Source organism: Aegilops tauschii, chromosome 7 (genome assembly GCF_002575655.3).
Source record: "Aegilops tauschii subsp. strangulata cultivar AL8/78 chromosome 7, Aet v6.0, whole genome shotgun sequence".
Classification (NCBI taxonomy): Eukaryota; Viridiplantae; Streptophyta; class Magnoliopsida; order Poales; family Poaceae; genus Aegilops; species Aegilops tauschii.
Genome location: NC_053041.3, coordinates 638,218,769 through 638,241,078, shown reverse-complemented (window position 1 = coordinate 638,241,078; position 22,310 = coordinate 638,218,769). Strand labels below are relative to the sequence as shown.

General features: G+C 43.4%; 1 protein-coding gene across 1 annotated transcript; it reads left to right on the top strand.

Annotated features, from left to right (window-relative positions):
• Positions 1–1,604: 1,604 nt before the first annotated feature.
• On the top strand, positions 1,605–3,523 carry LOC141028098 (NADH-ubiquinone oxidoreductase chain 6-like). Its single transcript, XM_073505966.1, has one exon. The coding sequence runs from the start codon at positions 2,477–2,479 to the stop codon at positions 3,521–3,523; it is 1,047 nt and encodes a 348-aa protein (XP_073362067.1). The 5' UTR covers positions 1,605–2,476.
• Positions 3,524–22,310: the final 18,787 nt, after the last annotated feature.

The window sequence follows — 22,310 nt, the reverse complement described above, 5'->3', positions numbered from 1 at the left end:
TCCTATTCATTTACCGGTAAAGGAAGGAATTCTTATCTATTTCTTGAGGCAATTATACTCATATCGACAATATGAACTGCATGAGAATTAGCATATAGAAAGAAAGCTTTACCGAATACAGGTCTAGTAGGTATAGAGCCGTAAGCGTGGTGGGGGTGCCGGTGCTTAGGCAGATGCCCCATTGTTCATGATGTTGCGATGAATCCAGTGGATCATCCTCATGGAGGAGGTGAGGGGCGCACGAAAGGAGGTAGACCTTCGGTGTCACCTTGGGGAAAGCTCACCAAAGCAGGATTTCGGGCAGTAGTAGGGGTGGTGAAACTTTAGATGTCAAATGCCACCAATTTTTCTGCTCAAGTTAGAACGTAGTTTTTCGAAGTGAATTGGCCAGTTCCTTTTAAAAGGAGACTGGTTTATTTTTATAAGCGATTGGCTTCACTTTAGATTTGTTATCGTAATTTCTCTTTTATTTATGGGTTGTTATTTATTATTTTGATTTTTGATAAACGAAACGAATCCAAGCCCGACAAGTAGAATTCCATTCGGTACCTTTGGGGTTTTCTTTTTCCTTCTGGATGACGACGTCACCGCGTCTCCTTATTGTTATTGCGATGGTGACGAGGAACAAAGCGCCGGGGAGATCATCGAAATTACCTCTAGCCAGGAGCCAGAGGGGGTCGTCGACACAACGCCAACCCTGGTGGTGGGGCACTTCGAAGGTCTGGAGACCCTCCTTGAGATTCCCCCTTTACCGGAAACGCCACCCGCAGGTCCTTCCTTAGCTCCAGAAGAAAGGGAGCAAGCCCCCTGGCCTAAACCTCGATCCATCCTAGAGTAGCCGCCGGCTGGACGGCGGCGAACGGGGGGCAAACTCCTCAAAACTAAGTTCTACTTTGTCTTTGGAAAAATTGGAAGAATCGGACTCTAAGTTTAAAGTAGGAGTAGAGTCTTTAGAGGCTCGCTTAGAAGGAATAAAGAGAAAAAAGCAACTGCAAGCGTTCGGGGCTTCTCCTTTTGAGACCGCGAAAGCAGAGCTGGTTACGTCCATTGGGGAAAATTCCCAGTTTCGTGTGGGACTGCTTTTGTCTCTGGATGTCAAATGCCCCTTGACGGGCAAACGGGAGGCTCTCGAAAAGACGATAGAGGCCATCTTGAAATGCCAAGGGAAGCCCACAGACTCCCTAGCGTCTCTACTCGACCTAAAATGCGATCTCGAGGACCCCGAAAAACTCGAGACCGCTCTCCGTCCATATTTAGGACGGTTAGGGCGATTTTTTAAGAAATAAAAACCTTCTGTCGATTTATCCACACTTCCATCACTTCTAGAGGAAAGCTAACTGCTTGCTGGCTGGGAGCTGTATGAGCGGTAACGTCCACGTACGGCTCCGTGAGAAGGTGGACGGAAATGGCCTTGTTGTACCTCACTCCCGTCTTCAATGGGGTCTGCTCTTTATTTTTTAGGAGAGTATGCCAATATGATCTTAATGAGGTGCGGGGCTTTGCATCTGATCGTTGGGCTTTCCTCTGCGGGAGCCCGCGTCCCGGCCTTTTTGTGCAATAAACCCCTCCGGCCGAAGACTAGTGATAGGTGGTCCCGCGGAGCTTTCGGAGAAGGGTAGCCTAGTGTGTAAGCACAGCAATGAACCGCGGCGAACCCTCAGACGACCCTTCTAAGATAAGGGGGGAGATCCTCAGTAGTGGTGACCCTTTGACTCTTCCACTGACTTATATATGTACCGAATGCTCATACGGGAAAGTGAACTCCTGGGTATGGAACCAGGGGGGGTTGCTCCGAGAAAAAATCCTTTCTTTCTCGTCCACTCTAGGGGGTGCGGACACACCTGCGCGGATTACAGGTGACAGTTACAAGAATGGCGGGGAAGTGAAGAGTACCCGACGACATTCAGGGATGAATGTAGACCCATCGGGCGGGGATAATCATTCCGGTCCTGGGAGAGGTGGCGACACCAGTCTGAGCTGAGGGAAGCCAGCCAATTGAGTCACTGAAACGACCGCAGGAGGCGCACCCTAAGCCCAGCTTCTCGGAGCTGCTATTGCGAAATACGGCTTCCTTAATATCCAAATTTCAACAAGGGGGCTGGGCTGCTCGCCTTCATAGAAAGGCGACCGGGCCTAGATTAGATGTTCGCCTTTTTATAGAATAGAAAGAGAAGGTAAAGGGGGGGGGGTTTGGAGATTCTTGAAAGAATGCATGGCTTCCTCCTATTCCGCTTCAACAGAAGCCCTTAAAATCCTGCTGCTATGGCAGCAAGGGTTATCCATTTCATAGGCGAGGGTGGGGGAGAAGCAAGCCGAACCTCTGATCGACCCGGACACATCAAAAATTCTCGGCGCCGAGAGAAAGACGAGATTCAGTAAGTAATTCAGTGAGTGCTTTCTTTTAAAAGAAGAGCGTCGGCTTGGAAGAAGAAAATGAAATACGAACAACCGCGCTGGTTGTAATAGATCGACTTGAATGCGTCTTCTTGCTCCAGCATTCAAGTTCCATTTCAAGGGAGGACGACGTACCATGATACTTTCTGTTTTGTCGAGCCCTGCTTTGGTCTCTGGTTTGATGGTTGTACGTGCTAAAAATCCGGTACATTCCGTTTTGTTTCCCATCCTAGTCTTTTGCGACACTTCTGGTTTACTTATTTTGTTAGGTCTCGACTTCTCCGCTATGATCTCCCCAGTAGTTCATATAGGAGCTATTGCCGTTTCATTCCTATTCGTGGTTACGATGTTCAATATTCAAATAGCGGAGATTCACGAAGAAGTATTGCGCTATTTACCAGTGAGTGGTATTATTGGACTGATCTTTTGGTGGGAAATGTTCTTCATTTTAGATAATGAAACCATTCCATTACTACCAACCCACAGAAATACGACCTCTCTGAGATATACGGTTTATGCCGGAAAGGTACGAAGTTGGACTAATTTGGAAACATTGGGCAATTTGCTTTATACCTACTATTCCGTCTGGTTTTTGGTTTCTAGTCTGATTTTATTAGTAGCTATGATTGGGGCTATAGTACTTACTATGCATAGGACTACAAAGGTGAAAAGACAGGATGTATTCCGACGAAATGCCTTGGATTCTAGGAGGAATATAATGAACAGGACTATTTCTCCTTTTGGCCATAGCCATAGAAGAAGCTTCTCCTCCAAAGCGGAGGGAGGGGAATCTCAGGATTCCTATGACCCTGCTTATATCGATTTTTTAAGAGCTCGTTTAGGGTTTTTCCCGGGTTTGGTACCAAATCTGGATAAACTCCTTTCGGTTCTTAAACCTGAGGAAATTCTATTTCTGGCTTTTCGCTTCCCGCGGGATGCGAACATGTTTAAATTGCCCCTAAAGAATATCAAAGATATGATTAAAGAAGCAATGGCTAAAGAGGAAGAAAACAGAAACAAGCCTCCGGTGGAAGGTTGTGAAGATCGTCGTATGACAGCGGAAGAAAGTCAAAAATTGCTAGAAGCATTTTCTTTCCTATGGGATAAAAAAAAGATTTGGAACTATTGAGTGCTGTAGGTATCCATCTTAGCAAATAGAGATACCGAGGCCCACCAACCTACTACTTGTTGGTTTGGTGGGGAAAGAGGAGTGGGTATGAGGGCTTCTTTCACTTTTTTAGGCTAGTTTACATCATTCCACATGATGATTTGGTTGATAGAGTTATATCGATATATCGAAATAAGTACCCCTTTTGTAATATACTTCCGCAGAGTGAATACGCGCTCAATGATGAACCTTCAAAAATGCGTTATGCCGCAATAGGTACTAGTATCATTATAGCAAGTTATTTGACTTCGAATGCAATAATTCCGCTAACAGCCTCTATAATACAATGATAAATAAATGATCAATTCTATTCCACGATGTATTCCTAGTTTGAAAAGAGATGAATGAAGGGCATGATCATTATAAAGTATACCCATTTTTTTTATCCCGGCTGGGTTCTTGTTGAATACCCATAGAGCTCGGATTCCGACGATACGAGCAAAAGCTATGAAAGCATTAGGAAAGGGACACCTGCCTCCATTTTGGATTCGGTCTGTTCCATCTTTTACCTTTGGAAAAATAAAGGGATTGGAGCCGCAAATCCTTGTTGAAGAGGATATCGAGCACAAGAGTGAAGAGTGAAGAGTGAAGAGTAGAGGGCGCATTGGATGTGCGCTCCCTATGAACAATGTCCCACTAGAAATGGATCTTCGGAAAGAAGAGTGTTTCTCTTGATATTTCTATTCTATTCTATTTCTATAAGTGAATTATTGATCAAGATCAAATGGAGAAAATGTAGATGTGAAACTATGTTCTTTGAACACCTTCTTCCATGCTATTGAAGCTGGCAAACAGGGGAGTGAGTGAAGAGAGAAGCCATGCCTCTTTCGATGTGAGGCAAGCGATGAACGAGTAGATGCTGCCCTTAGACCAATTTTCTCTTTCGGTAGCTGACACCGAGATGGGCTAGGCTAGGAAACCTTATTCGAGACGATAGGGATGGTAAACAAAGCGATGGGGTATACGTACGAATTGGAATACAAATGAAATCATTGCCTATAAAGATGAACCCGTTAGCGTATAGGAACAACAGCATATGAAAGTTGGGTGGATACTCCTATTTAATTGGTTTAACCAGAAACAGAGGATAGGATTCGAAAAGTCAACCGGAAACCGAGCCCTAACCTTTAATTGATGAGAATTTCAATACCCCTACTACTCGTATGTATTGGCGTGGGTTCGTATGTAAACATTCGTATTGGCTTAGCAGAGCACTTCGTATCCCGCCACAACCGATCCTTTGCTTCCTTCTCACTCAGCTTTTTGACTCAACAGTCGTTCCCCCTGTTACACAAAGCTACGTATACAGGGGTAGTTGTTCATCCCTTTTGCTCGTGACATATCCCCTCGCTCTGTCTTCTATTCCTTCTGTGCGTTACGTTACTAAGGCCATCGGTCTTATGGAAAGAGAAGGCATATAATCGATTCTTTGACCGGCTTTGCTTCTTTCGTGATTCACGTAGATTGGAATTCACTTTCTTTAGGGCATGGCTAGTTTCGGGTTTTCTAAAACCATCACCCAACTCTTTCTTATTCAGACACGCCAACTGATATGTTGGATTAACAAGCTAGGGAATAATTGGGGCTTATGTGGACCCCTTCCCTTTAATTTAAGAAAGAGGTCTTCCTAGCTGACTCGAAACTAGATCTTCTTCCGAGTTTCGTTCTCTATGGCTTGTGAATTGCTGTACTGCCTGTTTCACTCTCTTCTAAGGGATCTCCTCCTATGGAGGTATGTAAAGTGGGTTCTATCACATTTTCCATCTTAGGGCGAGCAATATAAGCAATTCAGGTATCAACAGATACATTGTTTGGGAAAGAAAGTGAAAACAATAGATCCAATTCTTGGTTTTGGGGATGGATTTCTCACAACCCTGAGGTGCTTGCTAATCTCTCGGACGAGTCGATGTCAATAGCAATTCTGATGAAACATATTAAACATCTTTAGTGCCTTTTGCCTTTGAGCTCAATCGATCAGAAGAAAGGGAATATAACCTGCCCCTCATTGTCCAGGTTTTCTTTGAACAACATCGGCCGGACAAGAACAAAGGTTTTCACCATCGTCTTTGCGCTTTGCTGGAACTATGTAAGGTTTACGCTCGTGACTTCACGAGATAGTGATTGTCAACATCCCACACAACTCTCACTCTCACTCTGGCAAAAGGAAATGAATGTATCTACTCCTTCAAACAACAGGAAAGCAGACACGCATCCTAGCCGCATCAATGCCTCTGCCCTCTTGTGTCTACATATCATGATATGGATACCCTTGGTCATTAACAAAGGGAAGATGATTTTAGCCGAGGTGATCGGACTAACACTGAGTGCATTTGTCCCGGCTAGGCTTATTACGTTCTTAGTGTTCTAAAGTGGGACAGGCGCTAGCTCTAGTAACCATTCTCCATTGATTGGAAAGGGCTTAGAAAGGCATTTATGAAACTAAGAAAGCATCACTCTGGCTTAGAGTCACCAACCATCGAACCATCTCCAGGTCACAGTCACCCACCAGGAAGGCATAGAGGCAAGACAGAAAGCAAAGACAGCAGGAATCGAACCTAGGAATAGTAAAATGATGATTCAAAGCGCTACCGGGATGCAGCTCTTGTTCGAGGTAGGTTAGTAGCTCTAGCCAGAAGTCGAAAAGCATTAGTTGGTGGTAGCCCTTAGGAACACGAGGAGGCTAATGTAGTGAAACTGGATGAGCAATGACGAGGCCCTTTCACGCTATCGCCCTGGATTGTTCACCTAGTTCAGAGAACACTCAGGTTGCTTAGAAAGCGTAGCGTTAGGAGACACCAGGGTGTTAGCATTCAAGAATGAGATCACACCAGTGGTACCAGAAGCTCCAAAGACTGTTGAAAACAAAGGGAGTGGACAGACAAAGAAGAGAAAGGAACAAGAACCCAGTCGTCGAACCAGTATAAAGCCCTAAGTGATCTGCTCTACAAGAGTATATTAACTCATGTTCGGAGTATGAACAGGGAAACCCGATACCTACTACCTTAGAAGAAAGAATTCCGGAAGAAATGAAGAAGAGCTGTTCGACAGCGATCCTTACCTATCAATTCATGAAATTGGAGTTTGATGTTGTGTTGTAAACGAAATCTTCAGAGAAATGGAAGATAGGCAGAGTATAGATTAGTTCATCTCTCCACTCAATGAATTCCACATTCATATCCAATCTCATTTCATTAGCAAAAGATACCGCAACGCTCTAAATTGCTCTATTGACTTCGGATAGACGTGATCGAAACCAATATGCTTGGTTAGTGCATGCTTGACTGGATCATTGGCAATCTGAATAGGATTCGGAGTCTCCTGTACTGCCTTCATTCACTGCCAAGCTCTAGTAAATATCTGAGTGAGTAAGTTATGGATCGTGGGCTTTTCCATCTCCTGCTTACGGCAATATCTGCTTCTTTTTAGCTGAAGACAAGGGCCCCTCCTATAAGGTATTTTGTAGTTGGTGGGAGCGCTTTGGCGCGAGAAGTGATGGCTATGGCTTAACAAGCATCAACTGTTCGCACAAGCGCTGGTATCTTTATGTGTCCCGTGAGAAAGAGAAATAAGTGGATGGTATCGATCGAGGCAAGTAATAAAACATGCTGGGAAAACTTGAACTGACGGATGCAGAAAAGAAGGTACTCGTGATGGACGATCTTGACGATGACAATGGCACATCTCAGTCGTCGGCTGTGTGTCAAGTCAATCAATTCCAAAGGAGTGGTTTGTTTGCTTCACTTCACTTTACGATACTGTTCCATTGCTTCTGTGCAGTAAGAAGTTGGCAACAGGGATTTCGGATAGGTAGGTTCAGTCAACCCAAGAGAACTATTGGCGTGATGAGCTAATGGGTATAGATATTTTTTGCAGGTTGGATACCGTTGAGGTCAGTGCAGGTATAAGAAAGGCTGAGAGACGAGAAAACGGCTGTCCCGTGGCTATCGAATTAAGAACGATAACAGGACTTGTAGGTTCTCGTGCAATTCTGGATCATGTGACAAAAACAGGTCACTTGACTCAGTCTGTCACTTTGAAGCCGTTGCACAAGCACTTATGAAATTGAAATAGGGGCATCCATTTTCGAGCTCTATCGCACTTTCCACACCTGTTGTGTACAATCATCCATACATAAGTATAACAAAAGATTCGGATCCGGAAACCGAAACAAGACATAGTTGGATAGGTGCCGTGCCCTGGTCCAGGGATATTGCTAGGACCAATAATAGGAATATCATTTCAATAGCGCTAGGAAGAAGCCCCGCGGGGCGTAGCAGTTGGTGGGGAGGTTGGTGTACCGCTAGCCCATATTCTGGCACCGATACGATGTCCTTTCGAGGAAGTGGTTCAATCAGAAATAAGGTGCGCGGATCAAATCATTGAACGACAAAACCCCTTTTTAATGTGGATTTGATAAAGAGCAAGTCAATCCACCGTTTACGGATTGGAAAACAGGGGCTATATACTAAACCTGGGATGGGACTCCACCACCCGTCAACCCTTTGCTTTGAACAGCTTTTCCAAGGAACCAAACTGGGCTAACTTGAATCTGTTTACTTGACTTCTATTTGAAACTACTCCTCCCCTCGGTGCATATTATCATATAGAAAGAAACGTTGCTATTCCGTTGCGTCTTAGACATTTCACTGATGCGGGGCGGGGAATCGAGTCTATTCAGGAGTGCATTTCCCTAGCGGACGAGGTGATTGATGCAAGATCTTGTCAAATTGATTGATTTAGCTGGCGACGAAAAAGAGCACTAAATGCAACTCGAAAACGCGTATAGTAAGTAGTCTTCGTTGATGGGACAAACGCTCCAGTGTATGCGTTACGAGGCAACTAGCATTTTGTCATGGAAGTTCGTGAAAGAATGTTCTTGTTTTTCGTTGGAAAAACCAACGCCGATCTAAAACTAAGTCTCCCTTTCTCTTTTGTTTGGGAGCAGAGCTGAAAAAGATGGGGAGTCACGATGGATCCTTTTGTTTTCCCGGGTTCAATGGACGGAATGCTTGTGGAATTTGACCCAGAGTCGTCATACCCAAATTCGGTAAATGGGCCGGCTATGAGCGTAGAAAGTGTTAGTTCGAATTACATGGAGTTGGAGGCAGAAATAAATTCCCCTCCTCCCCCTAATCCAAACCCTTATTCTCAGATTCCTTATTTCGTCGCCGCTAATGCAAATATGGATTACTTTTATCAAATGCAGATTTCTTATCAAATGCAGATTTCTTATCAAATGCAGATGTATTTTCTATTTCATTTTACTTATTTGAGCGGCCAGCCGGTTTTGCCTTTTCCGTGGGTACCGATGTATGCGCATTTTTTGATGTCTTTTTATATGCGATTTTGGAATTTTCCCTTCTAAGCAAACTCTTTTTCGCCATTTTATCTTTAATTGAACTATACTAGTATAAGCTCTGTATTTATAAATGATTTCTGGCTCCGTATTGAATTGAAAAACGATTTCTGGCTCCGTATTGAATTGAAAAACGATTTCTGGCTCCGTATTGTATTTATAAACGATTTCTGGCTCCGTATTGAATTGAAAAACGATTTCTGGCTCCGTATTGAAAACTCGAATTGGATTTTGTGTCGGCTGTCCGGCCGGCCGGCCTGCCCGCAGATGTAGGGAGGTCTCCTCTTGAACTGAGAAATCAAAGTCGCGATCAGATAGGTATCTATCCGGACCACGCATCTGGAAAGCGCCGGTTCGATTCCGGCTCGTGACATGAAGAAGAAGTCCCAAACAGGGATCAGATGAGTTTTCACAGCGTTACTTTGTTGACGGAAAATCTAATTGTTCTTCCGGTTCAATGAAGACTATGCTTACTTTCCTTTCTCTTACCGGTCTGTGTTCTATCATGGACCTGTATTCTGTTCCTCGAATCGAGACTTTCTTTTGGTATGATTTTGATACGAGTTTTCTATCAAAACTCTATGCCATCAATCACTATCCCCGGGGATAGAATCCAGCTCCCGGCGTACCTGATAACTACGCTCATATACGTCAATTCATGGAAGATGCTCAGGGGAACGAATCCATATAGGAAACCCCTCTAGGGGAAGGGACAACTGGTTAGTTTGTGTTAACATATCAAGGGATACCAATCATTGCCAGGTATGGTGGGAAAAAAAGCAACCTATTGTATTTTCCTTACTCAAGTGGGCTTTAACTAGACCTGTTTACTTAGCTTGATCTTTGTGCTCTCGGCATAGGTAGGATGTATCTCTGGATTATCCATGGTATGCTTCCATTGTTGCACCTTACCGGTATAGTAGAAGGCGATCCATGCTATTCATGAGTTGATAAGCTCCATTCCATCGATAGGGATCAACCCAGCTGCATAGCTTTAAGATCCTAAGCTACACCACAGCTAAATCAACCAACGTCAGGGATTCTAGCTCAAGATCAGGAAAGAGCTTCGTTCCCTCCCGCCTGCTGGCTAGAGTTATACCATCCACTCTTGCTGCTGACTGTGAAGTAGCGTAAAACCCTCTATCGCGTCTGTTTGTTTGCCGTTGTACGAAAGTCTATCGATTCAAGAATTTGCAAATCCCTTGGGTTCTTTGCCGAGGTTAGCCTAGCATTGGAAGCCCTGGTGGATAGCCTTGCTTTGAAGATGAGGATTATGATGTAATCACTACAAACAATATGGTAGCAACCACTTTCCATTTCACCAGAAAATTACAGTACTGCTTTAACATTCTTTAAAGAGAATTTGGAGAACCAACCCTTTCCCCAGATACGAATAAAGGAGACTGCTTTCTGTATAATTGTGCTTATGCAGCTAGAAACCCATTTTCTGTTTCTATCATTTTCCCAAATGCTCGTAGCATGTAGTAACAACAACCAACTTGGTTGGTATTATATGCAGAGATTACCTCATCAGCTAGATGCCTCAGCTAGTGCTTATCAGCTAATAAGCTACTTCGAAAAGACCAGATACTGGATAACATGGTGGAGGAAGCAGCAAGTGATTTCTTCAAGACGGCGCTCTTCATTGTTGCAGCTGGATCCAATGACATATTTTTGAGTATCTTTCGCCTTCAGTACCGTTCTTTGGACGAGAGAAGCCTTATCCTTCAGACTTTCTGGACGTGTTGGTGTTGGTTTCCAATCTGTCATTTTATCAGAAGGTTCCGCCAATTTATCACTATTGTAGTTTAGTGTCGCTTGCTCTTGTTTGCTGCAGACCTCTATTTTCTTTCCATCGATTAAGGGGCTAAATGAACAGGGTGCTCGAAAGTTTGTTGTGTCCGACGTCGGGCAACTCGGTTGTATACCGTACGTTCGTGCTCTGGAGATACGTACGATATCATGACGGAGATCATTCTGCACTACCGTCAATACGGTACGCTTTTCTTCCTCGCTGCTTCCCGCAAATGATGTGCTTCAGACTTCTGAACACGAAATGGCAATACTTAGAATCCAGTTCTTGCTTTGTATTAACACCTCTGGACGTTACCTGAGCTGACTGTGCATATGAAGAACCCTAGTGGTAAACGGAACTTTTGTTCATTGACTACATTGCCTGGTTTTGATAATGCGCAGGACCCATGCAGCGGCGGCTGCTTCCCTCCGTTCCTCTGCTTTGGCGCAGCCAAACTCCTGACTCTTCCTCATCAATTTCATTTCCTAATCTTTTCATTGCCGTCTTAATGCATCGAACCCTTTGCCGATCAAAAGATTAGGAACCGTCCTCCTTTTACCGGATACCCTTGCCGAAGAAGGGCTGTAAATATCTCGTACGTATGTTTCCTAGGATCTACTACATGAAAATGAAAAAGTATTGGCTTGAGTTCTTTCGCGATAGGCCCTTGCAAGAAAATGCTTTGAAGATGAGGATTCGGTGGGGATGACATTATCGCCATACGCTATTGGATTTCTCCCGGGCTTTGCCTTTGCCGAAACTGTTCCGTTGACATCCTTTGCCGTAGAACTTATCTTCTTGGAAAACGGAGGATATTACCTTTGATTTTGTTAGAGGAGGTAGGAAGCCGAGCATTGGGAACTAGCCGTTATAGGGTTTCGGAAAAAAGGGTTGATAACTCCCTTTGCTTTGTCAATTAAGAAAAATAGAATGTGCTTACCTTCGTGATATTCCCTTTTCTTTGATCCTTTCGGTTTTGAACTGCGCTTTGCCCGTACTAGGTCTTGAAACTTAGCTTCAACCTCTCTGTAGGAATGAAGGTTCTTGTCATGCAATTTATCGTATGATAATGAATCGAGTTTCGAAACACGGTTGTTGTAGGGAGTTATTTCTTTCTTAAAGGAAGGCTCTCTGCTCCATTGGGTGACGATTCAATGGTTCTATTCATCCTATTCCTAGGTCGATCCGTTAACTTGGGTTTTGTTTACCAGTTGGTTAGGTCAACTTGTGGCATAGCTGTATTGGACGCGATACGGTGAACGAGTCCCTTTTTGCTTTCCGATACTTTCTTGAAGGAATAGCATCTGAGTACAATAGTGTAGAGTTCCCCGCACTAAACATTGCAAAGAGTCTAAAAGAGGTGAAAGAGCTATAAAGAACTAAGGAAGAAGCCATTTGTAGCACTAAGAGGAAGATGTCTCACAACCAGCCTACGGATAATACATGCCGATATAGGAATGAAGCATGCATAAACTCGTAAGTCAATAGTGCGTTTGGTCGATAAAGATGAGTGCTTTCGATCGGCTTGTTGCACTAAAGCTGCGAGGTTCTTTGATCGAATCAGCTCTTTGTGTTTACTTTCATCCCATCCCACTCTCTTTCTTCTTTCGTTTTAAGAAAAAAAGAAGGAATTTTAAAATCCTTCTTATCCTTCTATACAATCCAATCATGCAGTCTAGCTTTACTTTACAACGATATATCTAGCTTTAAGTTTTGTTGAACTGCGCTTATCTCAGGAAATGAGGATAACTTAACGGAGCCCAAACTCATTTGAAATAGGTTTTCTAGCCTTTGGCTTAAATAAAAGATCCAGCTAACTTGTGAGATAGAGCTGTCTTCCTGGCTGGAACAGGATGGTACCTTATGACTTCAACTGGAAATGGCTTGCATGGATCCAAAAAAAAACTCAAACCAACTATTCAACAATTAGTGGGACCTAGAATGAAACTACCATTGTCTTCCCATACTCATCTACATCAACCACCGGCTACAGAGGGAGCTAGCCTGGAAAGAAAAGGAAATGAATGGAGGGTATAAGTATTTCACTGGTAAAATCCCTTCATTAAAGACACACTCAAAAATAGTTTGCTTCAAAGAAAAGGAAATACCACTGAAGAAGATCTTACTTTTTTGGCATTAACTGAAAGCCCAGACACTCTGTTAAAATGAGTCATGATACTAGTAAGCTCTTGGATAGAATTCAGATCACCACCATTGAAAAAGAAGATCATCTGCAAAGCACAGATGGTTGAGTCTGAGCCTCAACCAGCCTTTGTGAAAAAACTAGATTGCAGCTGATTTTTATGCTTCAAAGCCCTATATTAGAGTTACGACCGTCCACCAATAGAATAGAGACAGCGAAAGAAAGGGACAATATATTGGAATCTAAAGCCAGGGAGCTTCTAAATAGCCGGGGAATTAGCCTGGATGATGATGAAGACATCTCCCGGGCAGCAGATCTTATTTTATATGGGAAAAGGCGCGATCAAGTCAACTATGCGATCCGGGCCTTAAACCGTGTAACCTCCAAAACCTGGAAGGACTTCCTGGATGAATTAAGAAAGTTGAGTGGGCCGTTTAGTTTATATAGATGAAATCGAATATATAAAAAGTTTGATCTATTCTGTTGAAATAGAATACCCTAAAAAAGTTTTCTAAACGTGGGCCACCATTTGTATTCCGACGTAATGCTATCACCCAGAAAACAGAGATTGAAAGGATAGTAGAGGAGCTGTTGCAAAATGCTGTAATCAGGCCCAGTACAAGCCCCAAAGCAGCTCTAGTGTTGAAGAAAGATGGAACCTGGAGAATGTGTTTCGACTATCGAAAACTAAATGCAGCAACTATGTTTTCCAAATACCCCATTCCTATCATAGAAGACCGGCACTTTTCGATGAGGTGTGAACTAAGATAGATTTGAGGGCTGGTTATCACCAAATAAGAATGAAAGGAAGAGGATATCTACAAAACAGCCTGAAGGACCAGCTTTTTGAATTCAAGGTGATGCCCCGGCAACCTTTCAACAACTCATGAATAGTGTTTTTAAAGAGATATGTTGGAAAGGGGGATTGGTCTTTTTCGATGACATTCTAGTGTACAGTTCTACCATGGTGGAGCATCTCAAGTTGCTAGAGGAAGTGTTCCGGCAGAACAAACTTTTTGTGGGTGAGCCAAATTTCATAAAGGAAATACATTATTTATGAAATTGGGGTATCTACTGATACAAACAAGGTAGAGGGCATGACAGCTTGGCCAGAACCAGCCAATGTCAGAGAACTCCGAGGGTTGCAGGGGTTATTACAGGAGGTTTGTACCGGGGTATGGAGCTATCAGCAGGCCTTTAACTGAGTTGTTAAAGAAAGGTGTGGAGAAGAAGCCAGAAAAGCATTTCTCAAGCTCAAAAGTGCTAAGATATGGTGATGCCTTTGAACGTTGACTGGGAGAGCGGCTCGAAAGAGTTGGGACAGACTAGAAGCTTTGAAGTTTATGTTCTTTAAAAAGATAATAGCAATCTTGACTTACATCCGGTCAAGATCCCCGTGAAGGAATGCTGATTGAACATCGAGCTGATAAAGAGGGAGTACCATACCCAAGATACTCCATTAAAGGAAAGGTATGCTTGTTTGGTTTCTTTGGTCCGAGAACACACACCACAAACTCTCGCAGTCGATGAGGAAACGTTAGTCAAACTACATTTCAGTAATCCGTCTGGCCTTAACCTCTACGCAAGGAGATCTTACGTATAGACCCATGATTAGGTAACTACTTCTTCTTTTATTCGGAGTATCCAATGGAAAGTGGGCCTCTATCTACAGGTCATGGATACCTGGGCGCTAGAAAGGTTACCGAACCAGGGTTAAGTGAGGCTGTTCAAACTTCACGGCCTTCACTATCGGATGTATATGAGTAAAATCAGACATCAGTATCACAACCTAGCGTTATCCAGATCTTTCGTTGATCCAGGCGATTTTGGGAAGGACTCAGCATTCTCCCACAAAAGGCCAGGCCTTGAGTTTCTAGCCGACTCATATAAGTCAGGGTGTCAATTTTTTTTAGGTGACGTATCTTTCTCTCTGATGTTCTCCGTGGTCTCAAAGGATGATCAGTCGGATAGCGACATTGGTAAATAAAAAGAATAAGTTTACACGCCGGGTGCATACTTCGGTGCCACTAATTAGCGACTTTTTTTTTGCCCTTTACCTACACCATGTAGACCGGAGGATTACACAGAATCCCATTGGCGAGTTTCAGACAGCTAGGTTATTCAAGAAACTTGGAATACCAACTCCAATGCTTGGCTTGCTGAATCAGCATATGGATTACTTCATTGAATTTCTCGGCCCGAGCTCTTGTGATTGGTCCACTTGGCAGGTGGAGTGGATCCTTAGCAGGTTCATGTGTTCCTTGTTTACGTAGCTCTTCTGTTGGATCACGTAGCCCCTCCGTTGGATTACGTTGCTCTGCCCTTGGATTACTTGAGTCATTTCTGGGTTTAGTTGGCTGCTCCGCAACATGTTGGTTACTTGATCCTTCGCTTTGTTTCCTTGGGAGCCCAATACTTATTGGTTGGGAAAATTACCTTCCAAGGAAAATGATCCTCCCACTGGACCGAAAAACCCATATATTCCCATGGGAATGGGTGGTGCTGAACAAGCAGGCAGGCCCAACGTTGTTTATCTTTACTGCAATCCTGGTTAGGTAAAAGGAATTCCGCAGCAGCGGGTACGTGATTAGTTACAACCAACGGAAAGACTTATTGAAATAATAGGGAATTTCCTCATCCAGTCTACTCCTAGGACTACATCATATGCTCCCAACTCCATGGCCAACAAATCAAACTTCAATCGATATCCTTGCATCTCCCACTGTACACCAGAACACATGCCATACAATCGGCCCGAAGAGCATCAATGAGCAGGCCTACTAAATAGGCATAGAGATACATTAGCCGAGTTTGCTTACAACAACTGCTATCACTCTAGCATCGGAATGGCACCTTTCGAAGCACTCTACAGGAACCTTTGTCGTACCCCGATTTGTTGGGGTTGGCACGTACCGACCGACGGGGCCACAGAAGATGAAGGAGAGTGCCGAGAAGATTCCACTTATTCTAGATTAAAAGCAGTTCAGGACCAGGTACGCCGACCACGATATTTGGAGTTTGCAGTAGGTGATCATGCTTGACTTCGGCTTGAACCTACAAAGGGTGTGATGCGTTTTTGAGTGAAGGATTAGGTATAGCTGACCGATACATCGGACCTTTCTTGGCCCATATCCCCCTAGCCCTTACTCCCTTGTTTCGGTGTTTGGTCTCTACCCTTTTCTGTCTCTTGGCTAGTTTGTCTTCCTCTTCTTTTTGAGGGTAACGTAGTAAAAATCCTTTATTTCAGGGGATTTCCCTTTTCTTTCCAAATGAATTTATGCTTAGTCTAAAATTGGTAAATACCAAATAATAATATATATATATATATTATTGTTATTTGAAATATGTACCAATTTCCTGAAACTAACAAATAGAGTTATAGCTTTGATTGACTTACTAGCTTACGGGAACGCTTTGAATCTCAACTTACTTTGAACGAGTGCTTCCCACATAGATTGCTGGAAAGAGGAGTGAGCTGGGGCAGAACTTGAAGCACGGGAGAAGGAAAAAGAAGTATACAAGGGGTGCGTAGTTGGTATATGTACGGTATAGACCTTTCTTTGTGAATAGCTAGTTCAGTTACAAGGGTGTATACAAAGGTCTGCTTATAGGTTGAAAAAGCCTGTAGAGATAGCCTAGATAGCCAAGAAGATATACGTATTTCATAGAGCTAGCTAATAAAGCTTTTGTTAACTTCAAATAGGCTATTGAATGCAACGGCAAATAAAGAAGAAGAAAGTGCCAGAGCTAAGAGCTAATATATTCCCAGTCTATGCATGGATAAAGGAATGATAAGAGCTATGAGCAGTTTATTAAACTACACTACGGCTAATATATATAAGGACAAATCAACTAGAAAAAACCGTTGCCAAAGAAACCATTTGTTTAAGCTTATTCGTTCGCGCTAGGCTAAAAAACTAGATAGAAGAACTAGAGGCCGCCAAGGTCTTCAACCATTAGCAGGTAGGATCCTTTGCTTACTACTTGAAGCAGAAACCTAGAAGAGGAATTCTTTCTATTCCAAAATCCATCTTCTTTCCGGTCCGCTTCATTCATTCCCTTACTAATAAATCCAATTCATCGCTAATGGCGAAACCAGCCTGTATGTACACCGCACAACTAACCGTTGCTTGGTAGGTTCGATCAGCTCTTCTCACCTTTCCTTCGACATCTACTAAGGCTTCAGCTTAAGTGGGTTCAGCCGCCCCAAATCTGACTCGATCCAGGGTTATATATCATAAAAGGCTTCGACAAGGGGTTTGATTCGTTCTTTGAGCAAAAAGATAAGGTCGGAATACCGGAGTTCTTTCTTTGCTTCCAAGAACATAGATTCCTTCTTCAACCCAGGTCATGACCGAGGGCGGGTATCTCACTCGCATATCTAGAGCCCAGCATCTCTCCTGAACGACACCTTCTGCAGACTCTACTGGTGGTATTTCCCGAGGCGAGGGTAAATATGTGCATTCATATCGGTCAGGAAACGACAATGACTCTTCTTCTTTCCGGGAAGCTATGGGCACCTCACAATTCTTATACGACATTAGTGGAAGCGAACATTCGTAGCATTCATTGTCACCGATCATTGACAAAAGAAGAAAAAGAAGCCGTACGACAACTTAAGGAATCTTTAGATTTGGCGGCTATAGACTCAAAGGGCACAGACAGGCTGCTGGTACTTTTTTTTAGCTAACTAAAGTCCAACTTCCTTTGTCGAAAGAGGATGAAACGGATCAGCCGATTCAACTTAGCATTACCCGACTCGTAACTTCAAGCACAACCATCCATCTCAATCCAAAATCTCCGATCGTCTGTGATCCAAACCCAAACTCTCCTCCGGTTTTGGATATATAGACAGTGCCTGCTCTCAAACCAACCAAGACAGCAGCAAGTTCCTATCGAGAACAAGACGACAGATCAATATGACCAATTTCTATAATATCTCGGGTGAATACGTGAAAAAGTGTTGCTTAGCTCAGTGAAATGGAATAAGGAAGAGAAAGTGTAGTGTGATAAGGGAAGATGCAAGTCAATTTTGAGGTTTTCAAGCAAGGGCTGAGATAGATATACAAACCAGAAGAATTCACATCAGAACCCTTTCCTGCTTCCCCTTTTTACCCATCGGACTCGACTCACATTTTGATCTCCTACGCTTGCTTTCACAGTCCCCCTACGAGCAGCCCGGAATCAATGAAGGAGTTCATTCAGCACCGAGCCGAGCGAGCGTAGATTCAATATGTTGATTGTACCAAACGAAGGATTTGCCTTATCACGAAAGCCACATTCGTTTCGTTTGAGGAAGTCACATGTCCTGTTCCCTATAAATAAGGAGATTCATTCTTTTTTTTTCAGAAATCCCCTCTTCTTCCTCCTCAAGCCCCTATCGCAAGACCAAGCGGATCTCATCCTGCAGAAGACTCAGAGCGGATCTATCTAATGGCATGGCTGGCTGGCGGATGTGATCTATTCTCGTGTCACATCGCTTTCTTTCTTCTCCCTCCATTTTCTTCACTACTACCGCTTCTACACATAAATCAAAGAAGCATTGTGGAATAGTGGCATTTCGTTAATGGCTAAAATGTTCTTAGTGAAAGGGTTGCCGCAAAACCGGCAAACTCAGAGCGGTCTCTGAAAGTGAATAGGAGCATAGCGGCATCATCCAAGCCAAACACGTCTCCTCAGTCAAGGGTCTTCTCGCGCAAATAAGATCAAAAACATAACAACTGATTTCGCTTAATGCATGTCACCCGCCCGCTCTCAATACAGCAAGTGACTCTCTCTCACAAGACAGAGAAAGATTACCGATTCATCCAATCCAATTTGATCAGAAGTGAGTTCATTGTTGTTGTATAGCGAAACCTTTCCTTGACAAAACCATTCTCAGCTAATAGAAGCCGAGCTATCTATCCAGATCAGGGTTGAACGAAGCGAATGGAAAAGCCAAAGAAAACATAAATCCATTGCGATTTGAAACCAGTGACTCTACAGCCAGGGCTCGATGGCGATGTAAGATAGAAAGACTGGGGAGTTAGGGCTTCGGTTTCCTCTGTAGCCAGTTTCAATTCCAAATCATTTGCCGACATGCGGACTCACTTCTCTTTTATGGGATGACTTTTATTATCCAAGTTGTCTATTTACGTGGGTGAATCAAGTACAACAAGTCAGGTCAGAGCTTGTGGTAGAAGATTGGGCTCTGCTACGCAGATCCACTCAACTAGGAAAGAAGTACGCATTGCTGACTGACTGTTTGAACGATCCTAGTTACTAGTAGCTAATCAAGTCAGAGTAGGGTGGCCGAGAAGCTTCTTGCCGGTGCCCCCAAAAGCAAAGCACAGACTCTACTCACCCACGCGTTTTCCACCTACGGAGGGAGAAATCATCGAAATATCCTCATCCCCTAAAAGGGAACCCGAAAACAGGACGAGAGTGGATAGGGTGACTAAGGAGGCCGTAAAAATTAGTAGTGCATTTTGGAAAGATAAGATTACAGAAAGGCGAGTGCAGCATAATTGTTAGTTAGGGGTAAGAGGGGACGGGCCCGTATAGAAAGTCAATCCTTCTTTTTCCGATATGCCGCTCCGCAAGCAAGGAGTGCCACGCACGAGCGGAGCGAAAACTAAGCAAGGGGAATTCCGTCATTCCATGGAAAGCATGCGAAATCCTTTGATTGTTTATAGAATCAAAATAACTATATAGTCTTTCTTGTTCCACTTGCAAGGCAAGGAAAACAAAATGTCAGTTTCGTTATTACAACCTTATTTTTTATGTCAAAGACAAAAAGCTACGCGCAAATTCTCATTGGATCTCGGTTGTCCTTAACAGCGATGGCTATTCATTTAAGTCTTCGGGTAGCACCACCAGATCTTCAACAAGGTGGAAATTCTCGTATTTCGTATGTACATGTTCCTGCGGCTCGGATGAGTATAGTTATTTATATCGCGACAGCTATAAACAGTTCCTTGTTCCCATTAACAAAACATCCCCTTTTTCTTCGCTCTTCCGGAACCGGTACAGAAATTGGTGCTTTTTCTACTTTGTTTACGTTAGTGACTGGGGGGTTTCGGGGAAGGCCTATGTGGGGTACCTTTCGGGTGTGGGATGCTCGTTTAACTTCTGTATTCATCTTGTTCCTTATTTACCTGGGTGCACTGCGTTTTCAAAAGCTTCCTGTCGAACCGGCTCCTATTTCAATCCGTGCTGGACCGATCGATATACCAATAATAAAGTCTCCAGTCAACTGGTGGAATACATCGCATCAACCTGGGAGCATTAGCCGATCTGGTACATCAATACATGTTCCTATGCCCATTCCAATCTTGTGTAACTTTGCTAACTTCCCCTTCTCTACCCGTATCTTGTTCGTTCTGGAAACACGTCTTCCTATTCCATCTTTTCCCGAATCTCCCTTAACGGAAGAAATAGAAGCTCGAGAAGGAATACCACTAAAAACCTAGTTCGCTCTCAAATAAAAACCTAGTTCACTCGCTAAAGCATCCATGGCTGAATGGTGAAAGCGCCCACCAACCTAGAAAGGCAAAATGGGTCAAAAAGTAGGTTCGATTCCTGCCGGATGCACTGCCTCTTAAAGACAGAAACAGAGGAGGGAAAGAAGGTAGTATAGGGAACTTGCTTTTGGATTCTTATCGAAAGTGAATCCCTCTAACACTTCTGTTAGTGTTTTATGAGAAAATCTTTTATAGACACAACAAGTGTGAAAATCCTTAGTCACTAGGCAAGAAAGCTCGATGGGAACAAAAAGGATACAATTAGTTCAGAATAAAAAAAATGTACAATTTCAAAGGAAAGAAGGAATGGCAAGTTTCCCTCCATTGAACATCAATCAATCTAGAAATAGGTAAAGGAAGGCGTATCACAGGGGTATTTTTCTTTTTTCTATTCACTTCCGTGGGGTTCTAAATTGAAAACATGAACACAAACGAAATCGTATTGAAATTACATAAAAAAAGAAAAGGGAGGAGTAGCTCTTGGTTTAAAGAAAAGGGAGGAGATGGATCGAATTCAGTCTTTTTCCTTTCTTTGATGATCTTCAACACATCTATTTGAATTCCCTGCGAGTGAAGGATTTCTCGTATGGAGAAAAACCTCTTGAGCGCTATCTGATCTTATTTTTGTATTTCAAATATGGGACCTGCCTTTTTAATGGGACATCCCGGCAACAGGCCTACTCATGCATGTGGCCAAGTACTCGACCAATCCTCGGAGCGAAGGGATGAACGAATTCTCGAGGTCTGGTTCATTGAGGTCAGCATCACATGAAACCTTTAGCACTTCCGTTCGATATTGGATGGAGTATGGCTGGAAGGTCAGCCTAGCTAGTCTTGTCAATCGGCCCTGACTCGTCTTCTCCTTGGTACCTACCGCTATTGAACTTCGGTACCTATATTCCTGAAACAAGACAGACCTTCATGAAGACCTTCTATTTTGGAATAAGATCGGACATTTCCACATTGAGGTGAAATTACATATGAGGAAAATAATCCTGGACTACGAAAGCTGCCCTTGTGTGGTAGAACCAGGTCTTCCACCGGGCGGTCCGCCAAGTACTGAAGCCCCTATCTTGATATAGAATAGAAGTGAGTTCACACTAAAAATAGAAGAAGCCCTATGATTTTTTAGCCCTGCTATCAATCACTTCGGTAAAGGGATCGAAAGATTATGGTCTGAAATAGAGATTTGAGAGTCCCTCGTGTGAGTACGTGCTGAAGAGCAAGGAGTGAAAGTGCGTTCATCTTTCTTTCTGCTAGTTGTTTCCTGCTAATAGTGATTAGTGAGTGCCCCATACATAGCCAATGTCCGCCCGTGTTCACATCCAGTCTTCTCTGTACACTAGTGCAGCTTCCAGCACTATGCTATGTATGGTAGTCGTTTGACTCGGGAATCCCTGATAAAAGCTTTTAGTCCGTGCCTGGCAGTTTCAGCCGTGGTCCAGTCCAGCAGCCTCTTTTCGATCCAAGAGTCGCATGAGAAGAAAGCTTCCGGTTAGCTTCAGTTAGTGTTAGTTAAATAGAACGGGAACCTCGTAACTATGCCAAGCCCGATCTTGGTTCCAATGCTGCAGAGAAAGGTTATGGGTAAAAAGAAGGTCTTTATCCTGGGGCTGCGGAGACCGGTGTTGCTGATCGAACTCATTTTCTTTCGAGGAGATCGAAAATCTCTGAATTTCTGCGAAACGAATTTACATATTTATTGCGAGGGGCTTTGAAAAGCGAAAGGATGAAGACTGATTTAGATCCTCTGAAAGCGCAGGAAGTATGCCTTTTGAGCTTTTTCTCCACCCACCTCTGAGCATCCTGTTGGAATGGTCCTAGGAAAGACTACGTACGAGAAATCATTCTCACAGCCAACTTTCCTTCTTCTGAGCAAATAAATGTAGTATTTAGTCCAACCAATCATTGGTGAATCTATGTCTTTCGTGAAAAGTGGAGTATTTGTGCCC